At 49.8% G+C, this 22498-nt stretch overlaps 9 protein-coding genes across 9 annotated transcripts; 4 read left to right on the top strand and 5 right to left on the bottom strand.

The window, feature by feature from the left end:
- Positions 1-651: 651 nt before the first annotated feature.
- EPUS_02534 (uncharacterized protein) lies at positions 652-1192 on the bottom strand (the record flags this gene model as incomplete). Its single annotated transcript, XM_007805535.1, has 2 exons — positions 652-1028; positions 1084-1192. 2 exons carry the CDS (start codon positions 1190-1192, stop codon positions 652-654), a joined length of 486 nt encoding a protein of 161 aa, XP_007803726.1.
- Positions 1193-1656: 464 nt separating this feature from the next.
- On the bottom strand, positions 1657-2671 carry EPUS_02533 (uncharacterized protein; the record flags this gene model as incomplete). Its single annotated transcript, XM_007805534.1, has 2 exons — positions 1657-2507; positions 2563-2671. The coding sequence occupies 2 exons, from the start codon at positions 2669-2671 to the stop codon at positions 1657-1659; spliced, it is 960 nt and encodes a 319-aa protein (XP_007803725.1).
- A 222-nt stretch (positions 2672-2893) lies between these two features.
- On the bottom strand, positions 2894-5392 carry EPUS_02532 (uncharacterized protein; the record flags this gene model as incomplete). Its single annotated transcript, XM_007805533.1, has 4 exons — positions 2894-3674; positions 3727-4398; positions 4449-5218; positions 5270-5392. The coding sequence occupies 4 exons, from the start codon at positions 5390-5392 to the stop codon at positions 2894-2896; spliced, it is 2346 nt and encodes a 781-aa protein (XP_007803724.1).
- Positions 5393-6595: 1203 nt separating this feature from the next.
- Positions 6596-10424, top strand: EPUS_02531 (uncharacterized protein; the record flags this gene model as incomplete). The annotated part of the gene is made up of 2 exons (XM_007805532.1): positions 6596-7434; positions 7712-10424. The coding sequence occupies 2 exons, from the start codon at positions 6596-6598 to the stop codon at positions 10422-10424; spliced, it is 3552 nt and encodes a 1183-aa protein (XP_007803723.1).
- Positions 10425-11536: 1112 nt separating this feature from the next.
- Positions 11537-12159, top strand: EPUS_02530 (uncharacterized protein; the record flags this gene model as incomplete). The annotated part of the gene is made up of 2 exons (XM_007805531.1): positions 11537-11594; positions 11651-12159. 2 exons carry the CDS (start codon positions 11537-11539, stop codon positions 12157-12159), a joined length of 567 nt encoding a protein of 188 aa, XP_007803722.1.
- Positions 12160-12603: 444 nt separating this feature from the next.
- Positions 12604-13732, bottom strand: EPUS_02529 (Eukaryotic translation initiation factor 3 subunit F; the record flags this gene model as incomplete). Its single annotated transcript, XM_007805530.1, has 2 exons — positions 12604-12850; positions 12903-13732. The coding sequence occupies 2 exons, from the start codon at positions 13730-13732 to the stop codon at positions 12604-12606; spliced, it is 1077 nt and encodes a 358-aa protein (XP_007803721.1).
- A 298-nt stretch (positions 13733-14030) lies between these two features.
- EPUS_02528 (uncharacterized protein) lies at positions 14031-16368 on the top strand (the record flags this gene model as incomplete). The annotated part of the gene is made up of 2 exons (XM_007805529.1): positions 14031-14158; positions 14208-16368. The coding sequence occupies 2 exons, from the start codon at positions 14031-14033 to the stop codon at positions 16366-16368; spliced, it is 2289 nt and encodes a 762-aa protein (XP_007803720.1).
- A 1547-nt stretch (positions 16369-17915) lies between these two features.
- EPUS_02527 (uncharacterized protein) lies at positions 17916-19466 on the bottom strand (the record flags this gene model as incomplete). Its single annotated transcript, XM_007805528.1, has 3 exons — positions 17916-18528; positions 18581-19109; positions 19169-19466. The coding sequence occupies 3 exons, from the start codon at positions 19464-19466 to the stop codon at positions 17916-17918; spliced, it is 1440 nt and encodes a 479-aa protein (XP_007803719.1).
- Positions 19467-19911: 445 nt separating this feature from the next.
- EPUS_02526 (uncharacterized protein) lies at positions 19912-22446 on the top strand (the record flags this gene model as incomplete). The annotated part of the gene is made up of 2 exons (XM_007805527.1): positions 19912-20077; positions 20135-22446. 2 exons carry the CDS (start codon positions 19912-19914, stop codon positions 22444-22446), a joined length of 2478 nt encoding a protein of 825 aa, XP_007803718.1.
- Between the last annotated feature and the right edge of the window lie 52 nt (positions 22447-22498).

Raw genomic sequence — 22498 nt, 5'->3', positions numbered from 1 at the left:
TTGACCAGAGAGTTTTGGAATATCGATCGGATCAGCCTATTTCATTTAGGGTATACCTTCTCGAATATCGAGTAGAAAGCAATCCAAATGCCCCTAGCCTCGCGCAAGCTCTTGGAATTCGAGAACGGACTTGATATGCTATGTTAAAGCACGGGTCAGGCAGTAAACCTACAGAACAATCTATGTATCTTGCGCTAAGCAGTATTGGCAAAACTGCCTGTTTGGCCAGTCAGCTCGAACACTTAGATAGGAAGGACCTTAAGCTGCATTGCCAATAAAAAGGCCGCTCCTAGAGATCTAAAGTGAGAGTAAAGCCATTGCTCCACGTTTGAGGTAGACTGTCTTCCTTCTCATAGCTTAGAAGAAAGATCCAGCACTTAAAAGATCTGTCTCGCAAGTGCCTGCGGTGTGGGTCCTTTTATCTTGTCCTCCAGGTACTAGAAATGGCTAGCAACCAGGAATAGGCTGCGAATAACACAGTGTTAGCCGCCTGGAGAAGCATGCAGCAAAGGTATTGACTGCTCTCGAATACATACCACCACCTCTGAGTGCTCGGAGGACTCGATAGATGTCTTCCCTGGCGTCGCGCTGGAAATGCATGTGCCGTAAAGCCGCCTAGATGTGGCAGATGCTTTGTGCACACAAACAACCTCACGACTTTGTACTTTCATTCCTTTCCACTAGATCTCCAACTCCTAGCCCTCTTCCTACTTTAACCTTGATCATCTTTTCCTTTCCCTCCTTGTTCTCCTTGCCCCCTTTACCATCATCACCCTTTTTGCCCATGCTGCCAACTTCTCCACCCTCGTCTGCATCTTCGCCATCTACTTCAGGCACATTTTTTATTTGCATATCAGTGAGATCCATCTTCATAGCATACGCATCTTCACCATCTGCGTAGTACTTCGACTCGACCTTCTCGACCTCGAAGCCAAGTGTATCGCGATAGAGGTGCAAAGCGGCAACGTTCGACTGTCGGACGTGAAGTGATACATACGAAGCATTAAAAACTTCGGCCATGGCTCGCTCTGTGTAGACGATGTCAGCGATGAAGCTGAGCTCCTGCGGATTGAAAGCCCTTACGGCTCAGTCGCATGAGTCGCTCGGCGATACCCAACCGCCTGTGAGTCCTCATCACGCTTAGACTAGTAATATGTCCATGCTGGATGCCATCGGTCGGTTCCTCCTCCATCTTTGCCAGTACATAACCTACTACCTTTGGATACTTTTCTGGCTTATTGCCTCGAACTATGGCGACAAAGGACAGTTGCGGCCATGTGAGTGCATGGTACAGGTAGTATTTCAGGAAGTAGTTTTCTGGGAGATTCGTTATGTTGCAGGTCTGTATGCTTGGGAGAAGATGAATGTTCGAGGGATAGGATGAGAGGGGTACAATGTCGACCATCTTCCGATTAGAGACAGGCACTCAATTGAGACGCAACCTTCAAGAAAGAAGAGCTCTTGGTGGCCAAATACATACAAGCGGCCGGCGTTGCTGGTATCTATGTAACACAACTCTTGAGCGACTTAGGGTCTTGGTCCCCGGAAGCGTGCTTAGGGCTAAAATATCATGCCGCAGTCGCTACAGTTGAGGCAGAAGTAAATAAATAGTCACTCGATGAGCTATATTATTGTTCCCATAGAATAGTTCGATTATTAAGTAGACATCACCATTCCACCGTTACCTGAGATGACACTTCCCGTGGTCCACCCGCTTTCCTGTGAGCACAGCATCCCAACAACCCCTGCAATCTCCCTGGGAAATCCTGGTCTTCTACCGCCCATTCCTTCCTTGACAGTCTTGTCGAATTTCTCTTCCTGGCCTTCACCAGCTTCAGCCTTGACCTGAATTTCACCGTGGTACGCTGTCAACGGTGCGGCATCAACGAACGGCTGATTGCCAGCCCAGAACTTCGGGCCTGCATTTTCATACATGTCTCCCCAGACAGGTCCAGGATTTACACAGTTGACCGTACATCTTTCTGCAAGTTCACGGCTCCAGCTCCGAGTCATTGCTTCAAGGGCAGCTTTTGTTCCCGCGTATATAGATTGACCAGAATAGCCGATGGCAGACGAAACGCTTGAAATGTTGACGATGCGCCCAGATCGATCTGTGGGTAGATAGGGTTCACATGCCTGCGTGAGCAAGAGTGGCGCAAGCACGTTAACATCGTACATCTTGTGAAATTGTTCCTCCTCTATCGGACCTTTCTCTTGGTCATTCAACATCTTGTTGCCTGCAATGCCGGCATTGTTGATCAGGATGTCGATCTGGAATCGGCCAGTCTTGGGATGGGAAAAATTGTTCCGAGCAGTTGAGACGATGTGGGCGACACTGCGAGAAAGTCCAGACAGGTCGGCTTGAACAGCTACGCAGCGAACGGAATGCTGCTCTGCCAGTGACTTGCAAAGTGCTTCGATTGGCTCTCTCGATGTATCCGACGTATACACCAGTAGGAGTGAACAGCCTTTGGCAGCAAGGTTCTCGGCAATCGCAGCACCAATACCTATTACCTTGTCAGCGGCAGCGCTGTTCTGAGTAGTGATTCGGTGCTTGGTGACCTCTGGATCCACCTGTCACAATGCCGAACTTGCCGTCGTGCTGTCGGTACGAAAGCGACCCGCTGCTGAGGTTGGTAGATGACGTGCACTGATACCCAGGATGAGGCATATCAGTTGTTGAGGCTTCGTAACTCTGCCGAGATGGGGGTGTGTTGAAAGCGATGAATGCGAAGTAGTACCCTAGGGGTGCGGAGAAGCCGAAGCCGCCCGGCGGTTCCCCACATCCGCTGTTTTGGATAGTTCAGGTAGCGTCAAGGATGAAATATGGTAGTTCGGGCAGCGACAGCGTCGATAAATGAGCTGTCCAATGGGTGTAAAAATTAATACTGTCTCAGTCCCAATCGTCGCCCCATCCATCATCTGTTGATTCGGTTTCTTGTGGTTTGGTATCTATCTTCTTGACGGGTACCGTCACTTTAGGCTTTGATGTAGTATTGAGCAGCTTCTTTGTACCAACTCCAGGTCTGATTGTGTGGGTTGACGTGGGACGGTCTATGTTACTGGGCCTTGCATTGGCCACCTTGGTTAGGCCCTTGGGTAAAGGCTTCTTTGATTTCGCCTGTGATTGCGCAGCAAGCCAGCCGGCGAAGTCAGGCTCGCCTTCGTCATCATACTTCGTATTATTTCGAGGCTCTGGAGACCGTTTCCTGCTTGTTGGCGCATCAAAGAAGCTGTCATCCTCTTCTCCCATGTCGCCCCAAGCTTTGAAGGCATCATCCGGTTGTTGACCATCTAGTAATGCAGAATCCGTGAATGTAGCAACCCGCTCAGTTACAACGGCAACAGCTTTGCCTGAGGATGGTAGCGTCGCCGGCGTCGTTCTGCCAGAAGCTGGAAGTGAAGCAGAGCGCGACTCGTTAGGTGCATTCGATGTCAGTCCATCAACAGGTGGCTGCATCTCGCCACGAGCCGTTGTCATCTTATTCGTGAAAGAAGATATTGCCCAACCTGCCCACGAAGTATCACCCGAGTTGCCCATTCGTGTCGACGTTGAACTCGCCGTGTTGACACTATCTGCGGCTGGCAAAGCAGTATCGGCCAAGCTAGCGCCATGCTTTCGAACACGAGCAAGGTAGAGATCCAAGGTCTTGTTTGCCTGGTCTCGAACTATTCTGCATGTACATCAGCTTCTGAAGGGTGAAATGAGTGGTGTGGACCCCATACCTCTCCTTGTCGACCAGGCAGGGGCAAAGAGAAGGCAAAATTTTGTATGCGCAGTCATCTTCGCTGAAAAAGTCAATTGTAGCGCTCATTGCCATCAAGGCAGCATTTCGGGCATGAACAAATGGATCCCGGAGTGAACGAGTAAAAGCAGCCACCAAAACTTTAGACCGCGAGCTGGCTCCCAGATTTTTGGCTATCTTGCCCAAACAAATCGTCGTGTTGGTACGTATCCCTGGCTGCTCATCATTTGCAGTCTTCGCCAAGTATCGCAAGAGCTCTCCATTGACGACGCGATCCGTAAGCTTACCCACAATGGTAAGTACTGCCTTGACGGTCTGCTCTCGGACAATGGGCGCAACATCTGTGAAACCGGTGACCATGCACGGGAAGATTTTATTGCTTACATCCTTCTGTGAAAGGCGATGTATCATCAATGGTAGATTGTCCAAGAGACAGACTCGCATGGCCCGATCTGGATTGTTGAAAAGCCGAATGATGACTGGGACCAGCTTCGCTTCATACTCATCGTCTGATAGCTTTGAACCTATTTTCAACACAGCGGCAAAGACTTTGGGACCACCACCACCAAACTCGACTGATTTAAGCAGCTCCGGAAGTACTTTCATCTTAAAGAAGTCTTCCGGAACATCGTTGGAAACTGCATCCAGCTCACTAAAGGGGTCTGTAAGCAATATTGCAGGTAACTAACGTCGTGATCCTACCTCAAAAATTGGTCTCTTTCTGTTTCACTCTTCAGTCCTAAATTGTCCACATCGGTCGTCAAGCGAATCAGTGGCGTTTCAAAGAAGCCCCCTACCTTTGTTCCCTGTTCGAGGAAATGGCCAGCACTTAGTCTGATTTTTGGATTGCTGTTGATAAGCCTGCGATAACTCGGAACCATAGTCGATGGAATTGCCTTGGTCTGGCTGAGCTGATCTGTACCACGGAAGCTGCCACTGAAAACCTCGAAAACCAATATTCCAAGCCCAAAAGAGTCTACTGCTGCTATTGGATTCCTCTTAATAGCCGCCCAGCCGCCATTCGTAACTTCAGGGGGTTGAGAACGGCCTGAACCTGGCACGAGACTGCCATAATTGTAGATAACGGCATCATCATCCTTCATAGAACTCAATGCTTCAAAGCCCCCTATCTTCCACTCCCCGCTCTCCGATGTATAAATAGACGATGACTTGATGTTCCCGTGCACAGAAGCAGCATCCTCGTTTATGAATTTCACTGTTGATGCCACCGTGTAGAGGCCCCATTTTGCAGTCTCCTCGCTAATGCTTTTGCGCTTGATATGCCAGCTGAGAGGTGCAAGCTTTTCAGCAACAATGTAGATGTTCGTCTCCGTCTCCAAGGTATCGAGCACTTTGATGATGCCAGGATGTCTAAGAGTTCGTAATTTGCGTAAAGCATTCCTTGCCAGTGGCAGGCGAGATTTGTCCTTCTGCAGGTCAAAAGTGAATATTGAGCAGGACGAACCATCATCCTGGTACCACGATTAGCATAAAACTCCCGTCTCAAACTGGATTCCGCTGACCCTTTTCGTAGCACTGTGCAACGCCCAAATCGACTCTTCGTTGTCAAGTCGATCGCCCAGGGCATATGGAAAGGAGCTTCCTTTCGCGATCGCAGAAGCGACAGCAGACTTCAGAAAGTCCATAGAACATCAAAGGGATGTTACAGATATAAACAAGAGTCTTAAAGAACCAACGAACCAAAATTATTTCAACGCACTGCAATGGAAGGCTCAGGTTTCGCAACCATTTGGAAATCTGGATGACAGGCCTGTGATCACGCGGCTTTAAGTACAAGTAAAGACGGACTTTAGTTTATCTTGAGGGACAAATATTTCTCCATTCGCTAAGAACGCGCTCTAAGGAGACGCGATGAATCTTACACTTTCCGTCTGGTCTTGGTCTCTGGCTTTGACGCTGACTTTCTGCTCGAAACGCTACTATGGCCACACCGCATTACAAATCGATGTTCCGTCAACCAATTGCCAGCTCCTTGTGGTCCAGTCGAGATATCTTGCTTATGCTCTACCATCGCTGTCCAATTTTCAAAGCTAACCACTCTCGAGCATGCACCATGTAAGTAGACCTATACTGGAATGATCGGGTAAGTGCTCAGCATGTCCTTCTCCCCTATGTGATTAGTTGTCCATTTTATCAATCTGCTATGATGACCAATTGGTAAAAGGTCATATATGGACAGCGCCAGTGGGGATCGATCTCGTCCAAAAACTCCCTTAGCTTTGAGGACTCATTTGCTTCTGCACTGCTGCTATGGTACGGATCGCTGTGAAACCTCTGTTTATGTTCCGAATTCTTGTCGGCAGGTACACTACCAAAAAAGACCAGATCTCTCCGAGTGATTGGAATGATTTCAGGCAAAGGGTGATACGCAAAAAGAAGTCAATGCTGCTCTACTGGGGCTCACCTTCTTCCTCGAATGAAGAGGACTGGGCCAATGGCTGCGGCATACAATCCTTACTTTATATGCAAAGACAAGGTCGCGTCCTCATGCAGATGGTATCTGGCGCTGCCGTGCACTGTGCAGCTGCTTATGACGAAAGGCAAGGAAAGTTCTGGGTGTCGATAACCCTGGATATCGCACCATGATGACGACTTCATATGAACTGAAAAGACCTGAGCAGACTTGTATCCAAATGAAGGCTCTCGCGCACCCCTCTTACTACTCTTATCTGCCTATATTGCAAAGACTATGAAGATTCTTATGGCTGACGAAGGCGACAGGCCGGCCATCTTAATGCCCTACGGGTTTATCCAGCGATGGGAGTCTTTCACCTAAGCATATCGAAATCTAGGCTCCAGCACACCGAGACTACAAAGTCCTAGGGAACATGCTGTTCCCTGGGCATGAAAGAAGCCGGCTTTTGCTAGAAGACTCAGCCAACAGTGGTACCAGGTTGAAGGTTCAAGAGTGTGCCACCGTCGACAAGGATAATACTGCGACAGAGTCTCTGAAATTCGACTTGTTGTCAGACTTCAAGCAGATTGAAGCACCTACAAAGCCCTCGGTAGAAGAACAAAATCACGATCCGAAGATTGCTACTGCCCAGGCTAAAACCAAGCTTGATGACCAATGGCCGAATGGAATCCCACCGACTGGGCCACGGAAATCTTTAAAGTGGGCTGGTCAGTATACCCCAAGACGTCCGTCCACTACAGTTGAGCGCGTTCAGAAGCGTGTTGTTGATGATGGCACCGCTCTCAAGGGTACAGTGCCAAGACCCTTACTCTCTCAGACCTTCGAAAAAGGCATTCACAGTCTCGCAACGACAAAATCTGTTGATAAAGCTGTTTGCGGCACAAGCACGGCATTGGAAAGTCTTCAGAGAACGAAATCCTCTATGCATGATTCCGGTCATGTAACTACACTAGCTGGATATGAGACAGTTAAGACGATATCTCAAAATACGACAAAGCTAGAGTCGATTGAACAGAATGATGGGCAGTGTGATAAGCAATTGCAAATCAATGTGGAGGTATCAGAGTACTCGCCGCCAGAGTTTGTCGCTCTACTCAGCCCAACGAATGTTCCATCAATGCCCTCTTCGGACCCCCAAACATTCCTCGGAAATGGTATAGGCCACGCAACAAAAAGTCCGACATATTCTGTGAACAAGACACACGCGCCATACACAAACTCTCCATCAGGCGTCCAGCACAAGGACACTGCGTTAGTCATAAAGCAGCTTTTAAGATCTAGCAGTGAAACAGCATCAGTAATTTCTGCAACTTCAAGCACCGCCGGAAAATCCTCTCCGTCATCAGTTTCGTCCACTATGCGACTAAGCACCTGCCACATTTGCAAAAAACCTCCGTTTAGAGAGAAACTGAAAGGATGTTCTGAGTGTTCTCGCCATTACCACAAGGGATGTGCTAAACCCAAGGACAGGTGAACACTTTTCCCAAAAAAAACTCTTTACTTAGACTTCCGCCTAACCCGCTTGTAGAATTACTGAAGATAATTGGGTCTGCCGACGCTGCTTGAACAAGCTTGCGAAGAAGGCCGAACCACAGCTACCCTCGATCTGTCAGCTTCCCATCACGACTCAGTCTGAAAGCATCGGAGGAACCCATGGTGTGCCAGCCGCTGCTCATATCCCTGTTTCGCTGCATGATAGTAGACTCCCTGAAGAGTCATCAATTGCAGACGCATACTCCCAGTCTGCTATTCGCTTCGGGGACTCTCACATCATGCAAAAAGAATCTGCTCACAAGCCTCATGCGGGAGATGATCGACGGGTTCGTGGACATGGCACCATTGGTGATGCTCCGACAGCCGCACCACATAGCAGGGCACCGTCAGATTTGAATACCATGTTAATGACTGAGAACACAATTAATTTGACCTTAGTGACAGCAAAGAAACCTGACGATATTTCACCCGCTAACCTTCCCTCCTACTCTCGTGGTTGGGAAGCAAGAACTTATGGAAAGGCTACGAAAGCAGATTCTGTAAATGGCTCCAGAGACTTTGCACCTTCTTCGCCAGCAGCTGCACCTTCCGTTCTTCATCGAGCGACTCATACCACGACTGGACCCCCGCTGTCTCCTAATGAAACGCCACCTAGCATGGAAATTCTGCGAGGTGATACCAGTATCTTGCCTCCCAGTGCTGATCTCCTACAAGGCCACAGTAGGGATTGTCGCCCACCACGCCCGTTAGACCCGGAGGAGACTCAGGCCGCATCTCAATTGTTGGCAGATGATGCTGTAACAGCTCCCTGGGGAAGGACGAAATCGTCTTCATGTGATAACAAATTCTCGAGGAACGCAAGCGAGCTACCTAATGGTGATCGCTCTGTAAGTAAACATCAAGCTCGGAAAGCTGAAGGTCTGGTCTCAATTGGTGAGTTGAATATACCGGAAACCCCTTCTGATGTAATGGCAACCGCCCAATCCGCCGACCACTGTGCGGCAAAGCGAGAAAAGATATCTCGCTTGTCTACATCGCCACCTCGAGAAGCGAGCCAGGGGAAAAGCAGCAATATCGTTCGGCCTTTCAAGAAGCTGTGTAGCCTGTGTCAGAGACCGATCCTTGGATCAACTTCATTGTGCACGAAATGCAAGCAGACGACGGACGACGAAATGCCTTGTCGCCCTAATGAGAGCCTTGGTAATGGGTCTCTGGAAGTGGTGGATTTACCCACAATGACAATGACTGGTCTGACCACTAAGAAGACCCAGGTGGCCTGTGGGAACATGATCGGCCAATGGAAACTAGCCAAGGAATCGCGAAGCCAAGAGGACGTCACTGGTGCTCTTCGCATGTGTTACGAGAGTCCTGTTCCTGGTTCACCAGTTATCCCTGAAACTCCAGACCTTGGGTCGGAAAAGACAAGCAATAGCCGTGACCTCCTGCGTACAGAGCATGGGAGAACAGAACCAAATCAAATAAGAGCAACAATACCGATAGTACCTCAAAAGAGACGAAATATAGCTCCCTTGGCGTCTGACAGTGATCATTGCTTCAGCAAGAAGAGGCCTCGGTTTTTCAAGCCTACCACAAAATCTATCGCAGTCACTGTACCTCTTGTAAAGTCCAATCAGCCACCGCTAACTCCGAAAAGCGGGTCGCCACATGTCGAGCTTATTTCACGAGATGCGTCTGTCCAAGCGAGTGTCGAAACAGCACATAGAGGAACGTCCCCATGTTCAGCGTCCTTTCCAGGGCCTAACAAGAATGATGGACAACCAAAATGTTCAGCTTTGCCGGATGTTGGAAGGGACAAGGCCATATCTGAGGATGGGAATATCTCTATTTTCAATGGCACCCCACGCGAAGCTACATGCCGCAGCCCATGCTCAAGTCGAATGACGGAGCAGTGGCAGAGTGTAAAGGAAAATGTTGTGAGGCTTGAGCATCAAGCTAAGGAATTTACCGAAAGAAATCAAGCTTTCGAGCAAGCTAAGATGGCAATCGATCGGCTGCAGAGACCAGATCAAGCAAAGGGGCAACTGCCAACACAAAAATCAAGCGTTCCAGGTGCAGAACTGTGCAAGTTAGAGGATGACGGAAAGGTCGTAAACAACCACAGCACCAGCATGAATGACAGTGTAACGGGAAATGCAGGCAAGTGGACTTTAAAGGATGAAAAGGCGTTGCTGGAAAAGCTAAAGCACAGAGGAGTCATATTCGAAGATGATTCATCCTCCGATTCGGAAGTTGGCATACCTCCTCCCACAACCAAGTCTGCTCCAAGAGATCCATTATGGCGCCGCCCACGGTCCTCATCAGATCTGTTCATGATAGCTCCAGACCTAAATGGCAATCATAACTCCACTGATCCCACGCGAAGGAGAAGGGAGATAGCAGCTCGCCCGTTCAGGAAAGAACGGCGGCTGAACATATCGTACCTGCGTCAAGAGCGAGGCGATAATATTCATGAAGAGATCGACAGAATCTGTCCATCTCGAATGGTCAAAGTATCTTCCACCCTCGCATCCACTTTCCCTGATCCAATGGAGAAGAGTGAGCAACGAACACAAGCGGAGATGACCTTCAGCGAGTTTATTGGCGTTCCTGCTTCACCAATGGCGCTGCTAACCAAGGATAAACAGTTGGCCTTCCGGGACGGGACGAGAGATGCAAAAGGCAGCTTGCCCAGGGCAAGGGAAAAGTTTATCGTTACAAACAGAAACATTTTCTGTATGGAGAAATGACCTCCCACAGCACGGTCGCTCCCTTCCTTATTTGCTTTTCAGCAGCAAGATACCCCTGCCTGCGAGTCTATTCTCAGCTTCCAGTTTTGGCGTGTCCTTGCTTTATCCCGAAGCTGGCAGGATAGGGTAGAGGCAACGGTTGTCGTAGTCATGACTGCTTTAACGCCTTTAAGAGTAATGCTGGACCCTTGAAGTTTTGAGTACATCGGGTATGTCTCTAGCACAGCGGCCTCTTTTCAGACCCGGCCTGTAATTCGTCTCCACTTAGGACCTGACCACGCTCGATCAATACCCCATAAACAGTGAGAACTAACGTATTAGCAACGCTCTCCACACCTGACACATCTGAAGCTTACCGCCATAAAAATACAACATATGCTTATGTAAGGACTCAGCCTTTCCCCTATTCGCGCGCACTTCCAAAATATTCCCAGAAAACTAGACCTGAAGTGAGTCGAAGGATGACAACCAGCGAGGCAGAGAGCAGTACCCATCTTTGTTCCTGTCCATGATTCCAGGCATGATTGAGTGTGCATATGTGCTGGTGCAAATGAACAGAAGAAGGACGAGTAAGAGCGACTGGAAATTGAAGATGGCAGTCTGGAAGGGTTAGTGCCCTATCTGTTATCTGGTGCGATTGATTCCCACCATAGCGGCGAACAGTTCACCGATAGTCACTCAACCTGCGCCCGCTTTCAAAATAGATTTCAAAGTAGACGTAAATTCCTGACACAGTCTCAATACCTGGTGGACAGATCTTGAAATCCCGTTGATTGCCAAGCCACCATCTATGCCAAGAAATTTGCCGCCGTGAAGCGCTCCAAACGCAGCATATGTAAGCCACTGCCCAGACCAATCAGCAGACCAATCAGCAGACCAATCAGCCATCACTTGCGCGCTCGACTCTCAGTTTCATACAATTACTCTTCTCATAGAATCATCACAAGCACAATAAGCAGATCACAGTCTTGAGACCCGCTGATACGCTATAAGGATTCCAGACTGCTCTTCAGAAGCTCGGGACCGCGGAGAAACTAATCTGAGAGACACGAAGTCCGCGGTTTACATCCGTACGCTTCCTGCTTGAAAACCTCCCAATAACACCCACGATCATGGAACCTCGAGCCCGAGCTGCCCGATTAAAAGGTCAGCTCAATTTTCCTGAAGACTGTAAGATCCAACCCTCCTTCCCCAAGCCTTACCTAATCATACCATCCTCAACCTAGTAAAGCAACTCCTCCACGCATTCGGCGCTCCCTCCCCCCCCGGCTCCCCTCCGGACCAAGTACCAGAACCCTACCCGGAAACTCTCCGCGTCCTCGACGAGATCCTCACCGACTTCATCATCGAAATTTGCCATACCGCCGTCGCGGTGGCGTCCTACTCCGGCCGACAGAAATTGAAAGTCGATGATTTCCGATTCGTGATGAGGAAGGACCCGATCAAGTTGGGTAGGATGCAGCAGATGTATATGACGGGAAAGGATATCAGTAAGGATCGAAAGGCGTTTGATGCGATTGGGATGGGTGGGGCGGGCGCTGCGGGAGGCAAGGTGGCGGTCGGGGCTTTGGTGGTTTTTGCTGAGATGGGGGGTGAGGAGGGGACGGGTAGAGGGAAGGGCAGGGGCAGAGGCAGGAAGAGGAAGGTTGTCGATCAGCCTGATGGTGCGGGGGATGGTGATGGAGCTGGGGAGGAGGGGACGGCGGGCAAGAGGGCGAGGAGTGATGCGGGATGACTGAAGGGATATCGTGTATCAGAGGGATTTTACTATTGGAGCACACTACGCTCAGTCATTGGGCCCGGCTACGAATGAAGCCACCTACTGGCGACACAAAAGGGGTCATCAGGGCGGAACAGAGTCTTGCAGCGGCAGAATTACCAGGGCGTCACCACCTCTTTCTGGAGGTCGAAGGCAATAACCTCCAGCATGCAGCGTCGGACGGAAGGGTAATGACTCGACTGAGACGAAGCTTGCCGACTTGTCCAGGAGCACAAGATCGGGTTGCAGCATGGCATTAATATCATTGGCAGCACATCGCTATGTCAGTGTCTAAGAACTGGAGGACTGCAATATCTATCCGATTCCTTATGCAGGGTGATCCATCTGAGACAAGCTCCACAACGCCATACTTTTTCTTTGCTCGCAATGCAGACAGATGCCGTGCTGCGCAACGAAGTGTCATATGGCGGAGACAGGCTCTCTCTGATCCCTCTGTTCTCTCTGCTGACCCCCTCTGCCTCTTCCGCCTCTTTGCCCACCGCCGCGCTGGCTCTGCTGTCCGCCCTCTTCTTTTGTCGCGAGACTCGTGCTTTCTGGTCCGCCCATTGTCAGCTGTGCCGTTGCTAATCGATTGGAGAGGTCCATCTGGGTGCGGATTGTGTTGGCAAGGTAGGAGACTGCGAGGACGTCTTGAATGTGGTTGTTGCTGGTGAACATGTTAGTGCTGCATTGCATCAATAAACGGAGGGAAAACGCACAAATCCTTTTCAATATCTGCTGGATCCACCTTGGGAGCCAACGCCAGAGCGTTAAGCAGGTATTGACCCAGCGAAGTGTTTGGCAGCGTGTCATCTTCTTCCTCTATCACGCCCTCAACGTACTTGCCCACTCGGTCCAGCATGCCCAGGATATCTTCTAGGGCGTGCTCCAAACTCTCAATATCTGTGATAGTTGCCACAGTCCTATCTTCTCTGTCTTTCGCCGCAGCCAGCATCTCCAGCCCACTTCTATCCGCCTCCCCATACCGAATCTCATACGGCACCGGAATAAAGGCTGCTGAATCCGCCGCTCTCTCAGGAGTCACTCCCACAGGCGCGCTGATGTATGTCCTAACCTCAACACCCTTCCCGGCCTCGGTCGAGACCGTCATATGCACCGCCGGATACGGCCAAGTCCCGTCTCCCTGTCCTCCGTAGAAGTTCTGAATTAACGCGCTGAACGTATTCAGCTCGCTACTCGTCGCATACCAGCCCACCAATACCTCCTTCGGATTTCCTTTCTTGTGTAAATCGAGCATCGTCTTCTGGTACTCCATGTCGACTTCGACTTGGTCGGTGGTTTCCGTATGCCCTACAGCGAAGGAGGAATGAATTGTTATGGTCGAATCGTCGGCATCGGAGCGAGTGCCCAGGAGTGTGCCAATTACCCGGGTTTGATCTGGCGGTCGGCGTGTGGAGTGATCGAGAACGGAGAGGAGGGCTTGCGGCTGGATTATTACCGTGAGAGGGTGGGTAGAGGGCTGGGTGCCGACTGGAGCGGGACCGAGAGGGCGGGCGAGGTGAAGGAAGGTATCTTCGTTGGCTGCCATGGTGGGCGTGCTATGGACGGGATTGAAGGTGCGGATGCCCACTAGGAGAGTGTGAGCTTCGAAGCTTCCTCACCGTCACTCGACGAAATAAAAACTAGCTGAAGCTGAAGGTCAGCTGTGAACTGCTTGCTCCTCATTGCAAAGGTGGTAGCCAATATCGGCGCATAAATTGTGCGGGAAATTTTTGCGCTAAGATTAGATAAGATCTTTCAAACCTGAACTATTTCACCATACAGCGCACTGAAAAGATATTTCCAAGTCACCGCAGAGTGCGTTGACGCTTCAAAAAATACGAACAATGGGTACACCTAGGGCCCTGTACCGTGGCAGGTCTAGAGGTCGAGGTGGCAGAGATCGAGGACGTCGGGGAAGGCAGATTCAACATACGAAGTCTGATTTCAGGACGTCGCGTCTAGAAGAGAAAAGGTGTGTTCCAAGGTATTGTGGGTTACATCAGTCTAGCTGATGCTTACAGAGATGCTGCAGCTTCCAGCGAGGACGAGAACGGCGAGCTGTCCGAGAAAGACCATGAGAGTACTACTGCGATCTTTGACAATGATGCCAACAGCGATGAGGATACGAACGATATAGCGTATTCGTACAGTCGACTCCTTCAGTCACTCAAGCCACTGCCATCAAGCAATGAACCAGTCACTAAGAGGCGCAAACTCCTCAGCGGTTCTTCTCAGCCTGCCGTTGCCTCAACGAAGATTGAACGTGCCAGGGAATCAGTGCCATGTGACAATATATCAACGAACCAATTGCGTAGTACCGCAGAGGCTGATAGGCTAGAGCCCCAAATTGAAGTTGGCGGGGTTGATGGACCCATTACTGCAGGGGAGGAAGAGGATGAGGAGAACGAAAACGCAGGAGGAGAAGAAGGCGACGAAGTTGACGAAGTTGACGAAGTTGACGAAGTTGACGAAGTTGACGAAGACTTGACTGACCCCTTCCAGTCTCATTTTGCCAATCCAGATCTAGTATTTCTGTCCGAGAGAGTGAAGGCAGTTAAGGACCACAAATGGACAACACAAACTACAAGCATGTTGCAAGGTCTCAAGCAACAGTACGCAGTCCCATCTCCTGATGGAAGGACAGTGCAAAATACCTCCCCAATACGATCTTTTGAGAGCCTGAAGCTCAAACGGAGACTTGTCGCACCTGGTCAGAAGGTTTGGAGCAGACTTAATATTGCAGAACAAGAAATTGCTTCTGCCGTCATTATGTATAAGGATGTGCTCTTCGGGTCGAGGACGATCGAAAATGCACGTCATCTACGAGACGTTGTAGTGCTCCATGCTCTGAACCATGTTTTCAAAACTCGAGATCACGTAATAAAGAACAATGCAAGACTGGCGCAAGATGAAGATGGCAGTGCCTCTGAGATTCGCGATCAGGGGTTCACACGCCCAAAAGCTCTTTTCATCCTTCCCACAAGGCAAAGTTGTGTGAAATTCATTAACAGTATGGTAGAACTGTGCCAGCCGGAACAACAAGAAAACAAATCACGATTTGTGGAAGGCTTTGCCCAAGAGGAAGATAGCTCCTGGGAAGACAAGCCGCGCGATTTCCAAGAGTTGTTTGGAGGCAACGATGACGATATGTTTCGAATCGGTCTGAAGTTCACTCGAAAGACTCTGAAGTTCTTCTCTGCTTTCTACAGTTCTGATATTATACTTGCCTCGCCGTTAGGGCTACGAACAGCCATTGAGAGTGGTGGTTCGAAGGATGGCAAAAAGGGTGCCGATGCGGACTTCCTTTCATCAATCGAGATTGTGATTGTGGATCATGCAAATGCTCTACTCATGCAGAATTGGCAGCACGTCGAATACATCATCTCTCAACTAAATTTGCTGCCGAAGGAGTCTCATGGCTGTGACTTCTCACGTGTACGGCACTGGTACCTGGATGGAGAGGCGAAGTACCTTCGGCAGACCATTGTTTTAACCGATTTCCTTACCCCCGAGATCAACTCAATCTACACCAACGTCATGCTCAACGTCGCTGGCAAACTCAAATATGCACCTGTTCATGAAGGGGCCATGATTGATGTGTCAGCTTCATTTCCAGTCAGAGTGCCGCAAACCTTCGTCCGACTGAACGCAACAAGTCCTGCATCCGATGCAGATGTCCGATTTTCATATTTCACTTCCGCTATCCTCCCTCTACTCCGGAAATCTAAACAAGAAACAGGGACGTTGATGTTCATGTCGTCTTACCTCGATTTTATCCGCCTACGGAACTACTTCTCAACCTCAGCTACCACAGATTCATTCTCCTTTGGTGCAATATCAGAATACACCTCGGTCCGCGATGTTGCGCGTGCAAGGTCCTATTTTCTTACTGGAAGACAATCCATCCTGCTCTATTCTGAACGAGCGCACCATTTTCGACGGTACAAGCTAAGGGGTGTGAAGAGAGTAGTCTTCTACAGCTTGCCAGATAATCCGATATTTTGGAGCGAGGTGGTGGGATTCCTCAGCACGGAATTTGCAGACGAAACACATAAAGGCAAACCTACTGTCAGAGCACTCTTTTCAAAGTGGGACGTCTTGAAGTTAGAGCGGATCGTGGGGACATCAAGGGTAGGTAGGATGGTCAACGACAAAGCTGGTGATACATTTGAATTCACCTGACGTCACAGACTCTTAACAAATCGGGTAATTGCCTTCTTCATCTGTTGCAATCATGTCGATTCTCATTCATAGTTTTCCCGGTCTGGAGTGAATTTATTCTGGTACCATTGAATTCCGCTTTTACATCTTGCAATGCCTTCAAACCTCATGCAATGGTCTTGATTCAATGATGGTGGACACTGTGCACTGTTCAGAGACTACCTATAGATACATGTCATTTCGCCCCCTTTACTTTACCGAGAACCGAAAGAATTCGAAGATTGACATCGTTTATGAACCAAATCATTTTTGTGCATCACACTTTCTATATATATGTATACATATATGTACATGATGCTAGTGCACATCTTGTGCATACAGTACATTCGTCTCATACATATCATGGCAACGTTGACAGAGGCTTGGGATGCCGCCGAGACGCGTTTGCAGAAGGAGGGAGCTACTCTCAACCACTGGGTCGACGTAAACTCCATTGCCCACTACGGATGGACACCCGTTGACGCGTATCACGGATTTGACCTGAACAAATCGAGGCCATTCCTGGCAACCACGCCTCCAAAACCTTTAGCTATCCCTTCACAACCCTTCAAATGTCTATGTCCATATCATTCTTATGAGAGAAAAAGGCCTGTCGAAGGACGAATCCACCAAGCGGCTTTGGACAGTGGGTGTGAATGTAGGAGGAGCAGAGTTGTATTGTGCCATCGCCCAATCAGCCTACGATTCGGACATGAAAGAAGTGCCAGATCTGACACCATACCTCTATGGTTGTATTCCCAATTTTCGCCATTCACATTGAGGTAAGCAAGCTGCTATGCCAACGCAGCCCATGACAGTCGGCGTTCATTTTGCAGGTCTCTACCCTTCGACACCCGCCCTTGATCAGCATGCCAGGCTTATCGAGGCGAGAGATCTTCGATGCCGTCTGGATGAGTGTAGCAACAAGAACGAACCTTTCGGTCATAAACCCGCTTCCTGCGCCATGTCAGCGACCATTTCAAGCACACAAACCCAAGATAGGCGTGCTTCCACTCCACTCGTCATAACGCTTTCAGTCGTCCTGATCCTCTCGCCTATCACGTGAAACCCGTCCGTGCTACATCTCGCCTTCATCGTAAGGCTTATCTCAAGAGCTCAATCAATTCTTTTGCAACGCATTTGAATGTGGAAGCTACTGACGCCGGACCGGAGACCAGGAAAAGAGCAGGAAGGAATTTCAAATGGCTATGTACATATGTGGAGGATGTACGTCTTGACTGTGACATTGTTCGTTGATCTTCCTTTTTCGTCAGGTACATACTATAGCATGAAATAAGGAAAACTAAATTGCCTACGCAGAAATTAGTGTAAGACGACATACAGTACAATGTTCACGTCATAAGCTACTTGCATGATCTGGGGCGGAGAGCAGAGGCTGTCGTAGAGGTCCCAGAATGCAGGTCTGAGCCCCTGTACAAAGTCTATAGCTCATCCATTGCATATGGAATACACGATACCAGTCGCTTCGACCACCCTCTCATACTAAGCCAACCCGCTGAATGCTGAGGTCAATTCTCAACGTTATACCTCAACCACTCCCCCACCGCCCTCAAACTCTCCCACCTGACCGCCTCGTCCGGATCACTCATCAACTCCATAACCCTCCTTTTCAAGCCCAACTTCTCCAGCTGGCCTCTTTGATCCGGCACCTCCTTAACTAGCCGGCCCACGTCGTTACAGCCCACAGCCAGCACCTTCTTATCGTTCTCCCACGGCTTCGCCATAATCTCCGCCAATTTCTTCGGCAATTCACCTCTATTGAACTCGAGGATCTTACGGGCATTTTCGCGCCAGAAGGTGGCGTTGCGATGTGGTGGTGACCAGCGGAGATGGCCGGATTCGACCTCGGCTGCGTATTCGTCGAATGTGGTTTGGGTTTTGGTGTATTCGTCGAGCATTTCGTCGAGGTTTTTGAGGTCGTCTAGGAGATCTGGGTCTGTGAGGTGGCGGCCGCTGAGGTTGGCTAGCAGGGCTGGGAGGCGGACTAATGTGGCTGCTGGGATCAAGGTGGATTGGTTTGCGGATAGCAGATTATAGAGGGTTGAGAGCAGGAGGCGGGTTGTTTTCTCCTTGGGAGATATGCGGAGGAGTTGGGTGTAAAGTGGGACGATTTCATGTTCGCTAAGAGATGGTCAGCGGAGAATCCTGGGACTTATCAAGGGTTCCTTCTTACCGTTCTAGCTCCTCTCCTATCAATTTACCCTCGAAGCTCAGCTGCCATATGACTAAGAGGACATGGTAGAGTAGCTGCAAGCCGACTCCTCCGCCTATTGCGGCATCTGTTCCTCGGATGCTTGTTGCGCCGCTCCACAGTGTAGAGTCGGTGTCCTTGGCAGCTCCAGCTGCGGAATGAAGTATGTTCATTAGAGGGGTAATTGTATCTTTTCGTTGTTTCCAGAACAACTCCCGGGACTTCTTTGTGCGGAGAAGCGCGGAATAACCTTGGACACCTATGTCCTGTAACCCGCTATCCTGGCTATTGGCTAGTTTGCTGAGGTATGAGTACAGCTTGGGCAGGGCTTCTTCATCCCTAGGTAATGACTTGGAGGAAGAGGTCAACGACCTGGAGGCGAGATTGTTAAGTAATGACGAAGCAAGGAGTGGAATTGGATCCTCGGGGTTCGAAGATTGTGACAATAGTGGTAAGAATGGCTTGTATGGTTCTGGTTCGTCGAGAAGCTTGGATGCTAAGGAAGGCGAGTCTGTGAGCTGTCAATACTGTTGGCCTCTGATCCTGGAGTTTAACTAGCATCTACTATACCATTGACCAGATCTGCTGCCAGGACCAATACATATTGTATTATATCTGTCCGCTTGGCTGCCTTCTCCAGTACGCTGGTACCATTCTTCCCTCCAATCAATAATGTGGTGTAACCTTGCAGATCACTCTCGATGTTCTGTTTCCTCTGCTCCTTTCTGACTTTGTCGACAGACTTGATCTTCTTCAATTGCTCGTCAGCAAGGTTCCCTGCTCTTACAGCCCCATCCCATGGAATTGGCCTGGCCCGAATGTTGTTCTGCAGACTGGCCAAATACGGAGGCGGCTCAACCAGGGACATCGTTGAAAAGCGGATTAATTCCCCGAGTGCGCCAGCTTAACAGATGGGAGCAGGAGTACTGGAAACGTCCGATGATGATGACGCTGTACTGTATGACAAGCTTGATGGAGCTCCATCACCAACGGCTTAACGCCAAGCCTGTCGCAGCACCTTCCGAAACAGATTCCCTGAAGACAGCTCGTTAGGTACTACAGTGCTATGTACTGTACTGTACGTACGGTTCTCATCTGCTTGCCTGCGGCCCATTCTTAGAGATATGATGACAAGGAATTTCCAACTACACGAGTGGGTAATAGCGCTCCTAGGACTTTCACCGGTCAGCTAGCAAGCTCTTCGAGGTATTCGCAATACTTCCGCTTTGGACCTACCCGGAGTCCCGTTACGACACCCTCCACTTGCGATGTCATGAAATGAGCCAGCCGAGCTCCCCGCAAATTCGGCAACTATGGCCTCTCCTCGCAAACCTGCAAAGCAGTCATCTGGCTGGGGAGGCTTTTTGCAGCAGGCAGTACTCTCCGTTGAATCGAGACTTGACAACATTCTTGCGGATGAGGATCAGCCTTCCGGGAAGACTAATGCGTCGGAAAAAGCCCAGGAACATACAGGACGAGGTAATTGACATTCAGCCATAGGGTACCTAGACATCACTGACCCTACATACTCCACAGCTTCAACTGATGTCTCGAGAAGCTCATCAACCACCAGGACCAGTGACCGTTTGCAGGAGCGGCTAGCAAGAGCACTGGCAAAGAAGACGAGTGAAGCACGCAACGAGAGTCCTGTGTCTACTGTGGATCCAGTCTCAGGGACAGCTACACCAGTCGACAAATTCCCGCATGAGAACGCGCAAAACACGTCGAGCAGAACATCAACTGATGGTATGCGCAATGTTCGGATCCCAAGCATTACAGCCGATGATATGCACATCATCAATCCTGCTATCGACAATATAGAACAGCTGGAACAGAAGAGTTTGACATGCGGTTCTGGTGTGTTCGAGAAAGAAAGGCAGCCCCAAGTCTTGTCACAAGCTGCTACCCCCACTCGACTGTCCATGGAAGAGGAATCCCGTATTCAGACGCAAGATATTGTTGTCAATGGAATCAGAACACCAGATGAAGGCGCTTCCGCCGAAGAAATGTATACTTATATCGAGAAAATCGATGCCTTGCAGGCTAAATTACAATACCTTACAAGAGAAGTTGCAGTATCCGCTCATGATGCAGCCGCTGCAGCCAAAGCTGGGTCGCCGGAGAAGAGGCTGCTGGAGAAGGACGAGAAAATTGCCCTCCTGATGGAGGAGGGTGAGAAGCTATCAAAAGCTGAAATGAAGCATCTGATGACAATCAAGAAGTTGCGGTCACAAGCAGCCGAAACTGCCAAAAGTCAATCGAGCATTAGAGCTCGTGCTGAGAAGGCAGAAGCAAGCCTCTCCAATGCCGAACAGCGCCGAAATCGTGCTGAGGCAGCCATGCGAAAAGCCGAAGAGAAGCTAGCACTTAGTCTGAATGCTGATCGTGATGCCGAAGCTCTCAGAAGCGAGAGAGACGCTCTTACCAACACAGTGGCTGATATTAGGGCCCAACTTGCGCATGCAAACAGGAGAGCTGAGATTGCTGAGAGCAAAGCGCAAAGCGATGCCCTTGGCAAAGAAAAGAAGCAGATTGCAGAGCTGCAGGACGATCTGACGAGCTTGAAAGTCGAGCGGGAGATCAGCGAGGAAAAGCTGCAACGCGAAATTAGAGATCTTAAAGCATTACTAGAACGAGAAAAGGAACGTTCGACGTCACTCGAAGGTGAGCTTCGCGCCGAGCAGTCTTTGCTGGAAAGTAAGATGGAGTCTCTGCGCAATCGTGCGGAAGAGGCTTCATCCAGCAGTGTAGGCGACAGCCAGGCGAAACTCCTGCGACAGATCGAAACGCTGCAGAATCAGTACGCGGTGGCAAGCGACAACTGGAAGGGCATAGAAGGCTCCTTCTTGGCACGAATCGCCAATGTCGAAAAGGAAAGAGACGGCTTGGAGCATCGAGAGGGCGACCTGCGGAAGAAGATCCGAGAAGCGACGCAGAAAGCCAAGAATGCAGAGAAGGAAAACGAGGCATCCAAAGATGTGATTTATCAATTAGAACAATCCCTCTCAGAACAGAAGAGTGAAGTAAAGCACCTAAAGCAGAAGCTAAGGGAAACAGAAGACTCTTTAGCGAGTGTGAGAAAAGATCTCGAAGCACAAAAACAGCGCTATGAGAGCGATTTGTCGCGGCGGGTCGAGGAAGAAAGACACAGATGGAAAGAGCATATCCTGATACAGTCACCCAATGTACACCGGAATGAATCTCCTATAGGTTCGTTGCGCAAAGGTTCAGGTCTTGGATTGGGTCTCGAACATGTGAATGGCTCTTTTGCTAGTGCCGAACGCAGCCAGAGCCGTCGCCCATCAGCCTTTCCACCCTCCTTCCGAAATTCAAATACACCTCCACGACAGAACTCCTCAACGTCGTTTCAGCCTTCACTCAATGGGACTGTCCCAGAGACCCCCGCTTCACAGGCAATTGACCAAGATGAGTATTTTCCCGAGCCTTCCACACCTGCTTCTCCAGGCACACATCGTGGCGTAAATGATCTGATCTCCGTCTCCACCGTCGGTGCAGGCCCTTCGGTCCAGCTCGTGGAGCGAATGTCTGCCTCTGTCCGCCGGCTGGAATCAGAAAAAGCGGCATCTAAGGATGAAATCGCTCGTTTGACAGCACAGCGAGACGAGTCGAGAAAGGAGGTTGTGGCTTTGATGCGTGAACTGGAGCTAAAGAGGGCTGGTGACGAGAGGATTAAAGTTCTTGAGGAGGAGCTGAGGCTCGTCAATGAACGACATCAGACCACTCTGGAAATGCTTGGCGAGAAGAGTGAGTTGGTTGAGGAGCTCAGAGCCGATGTTGCCGACGTGAAGCAGATGTATCGGGATTTGGTCGACCGTACGATGAAATAATTGTGCATGGGACTGTGGTTAGAAGCTCGTCGCTTTGCGAGTCCTTTGTGAG

Source organism: Endocarpon pusillum, assembly GCF_000464535.1.
Source record: "Endocarpon pusillum Z07020 unplaced genomic scaffold scaffold4345, whole genome shotgun sequence".
NCBI classification, from domain to species: domain Eukaryota; kingdom Fungi; phylum Ascomycota; class Eurotiomycetes; order Verrucariales; family Verrucariaceae; genus Endocarpon; species Endocarpon pusillum.
This window is presented reverse-complemented; position numbering and strand designations above follow the sequence as displayed.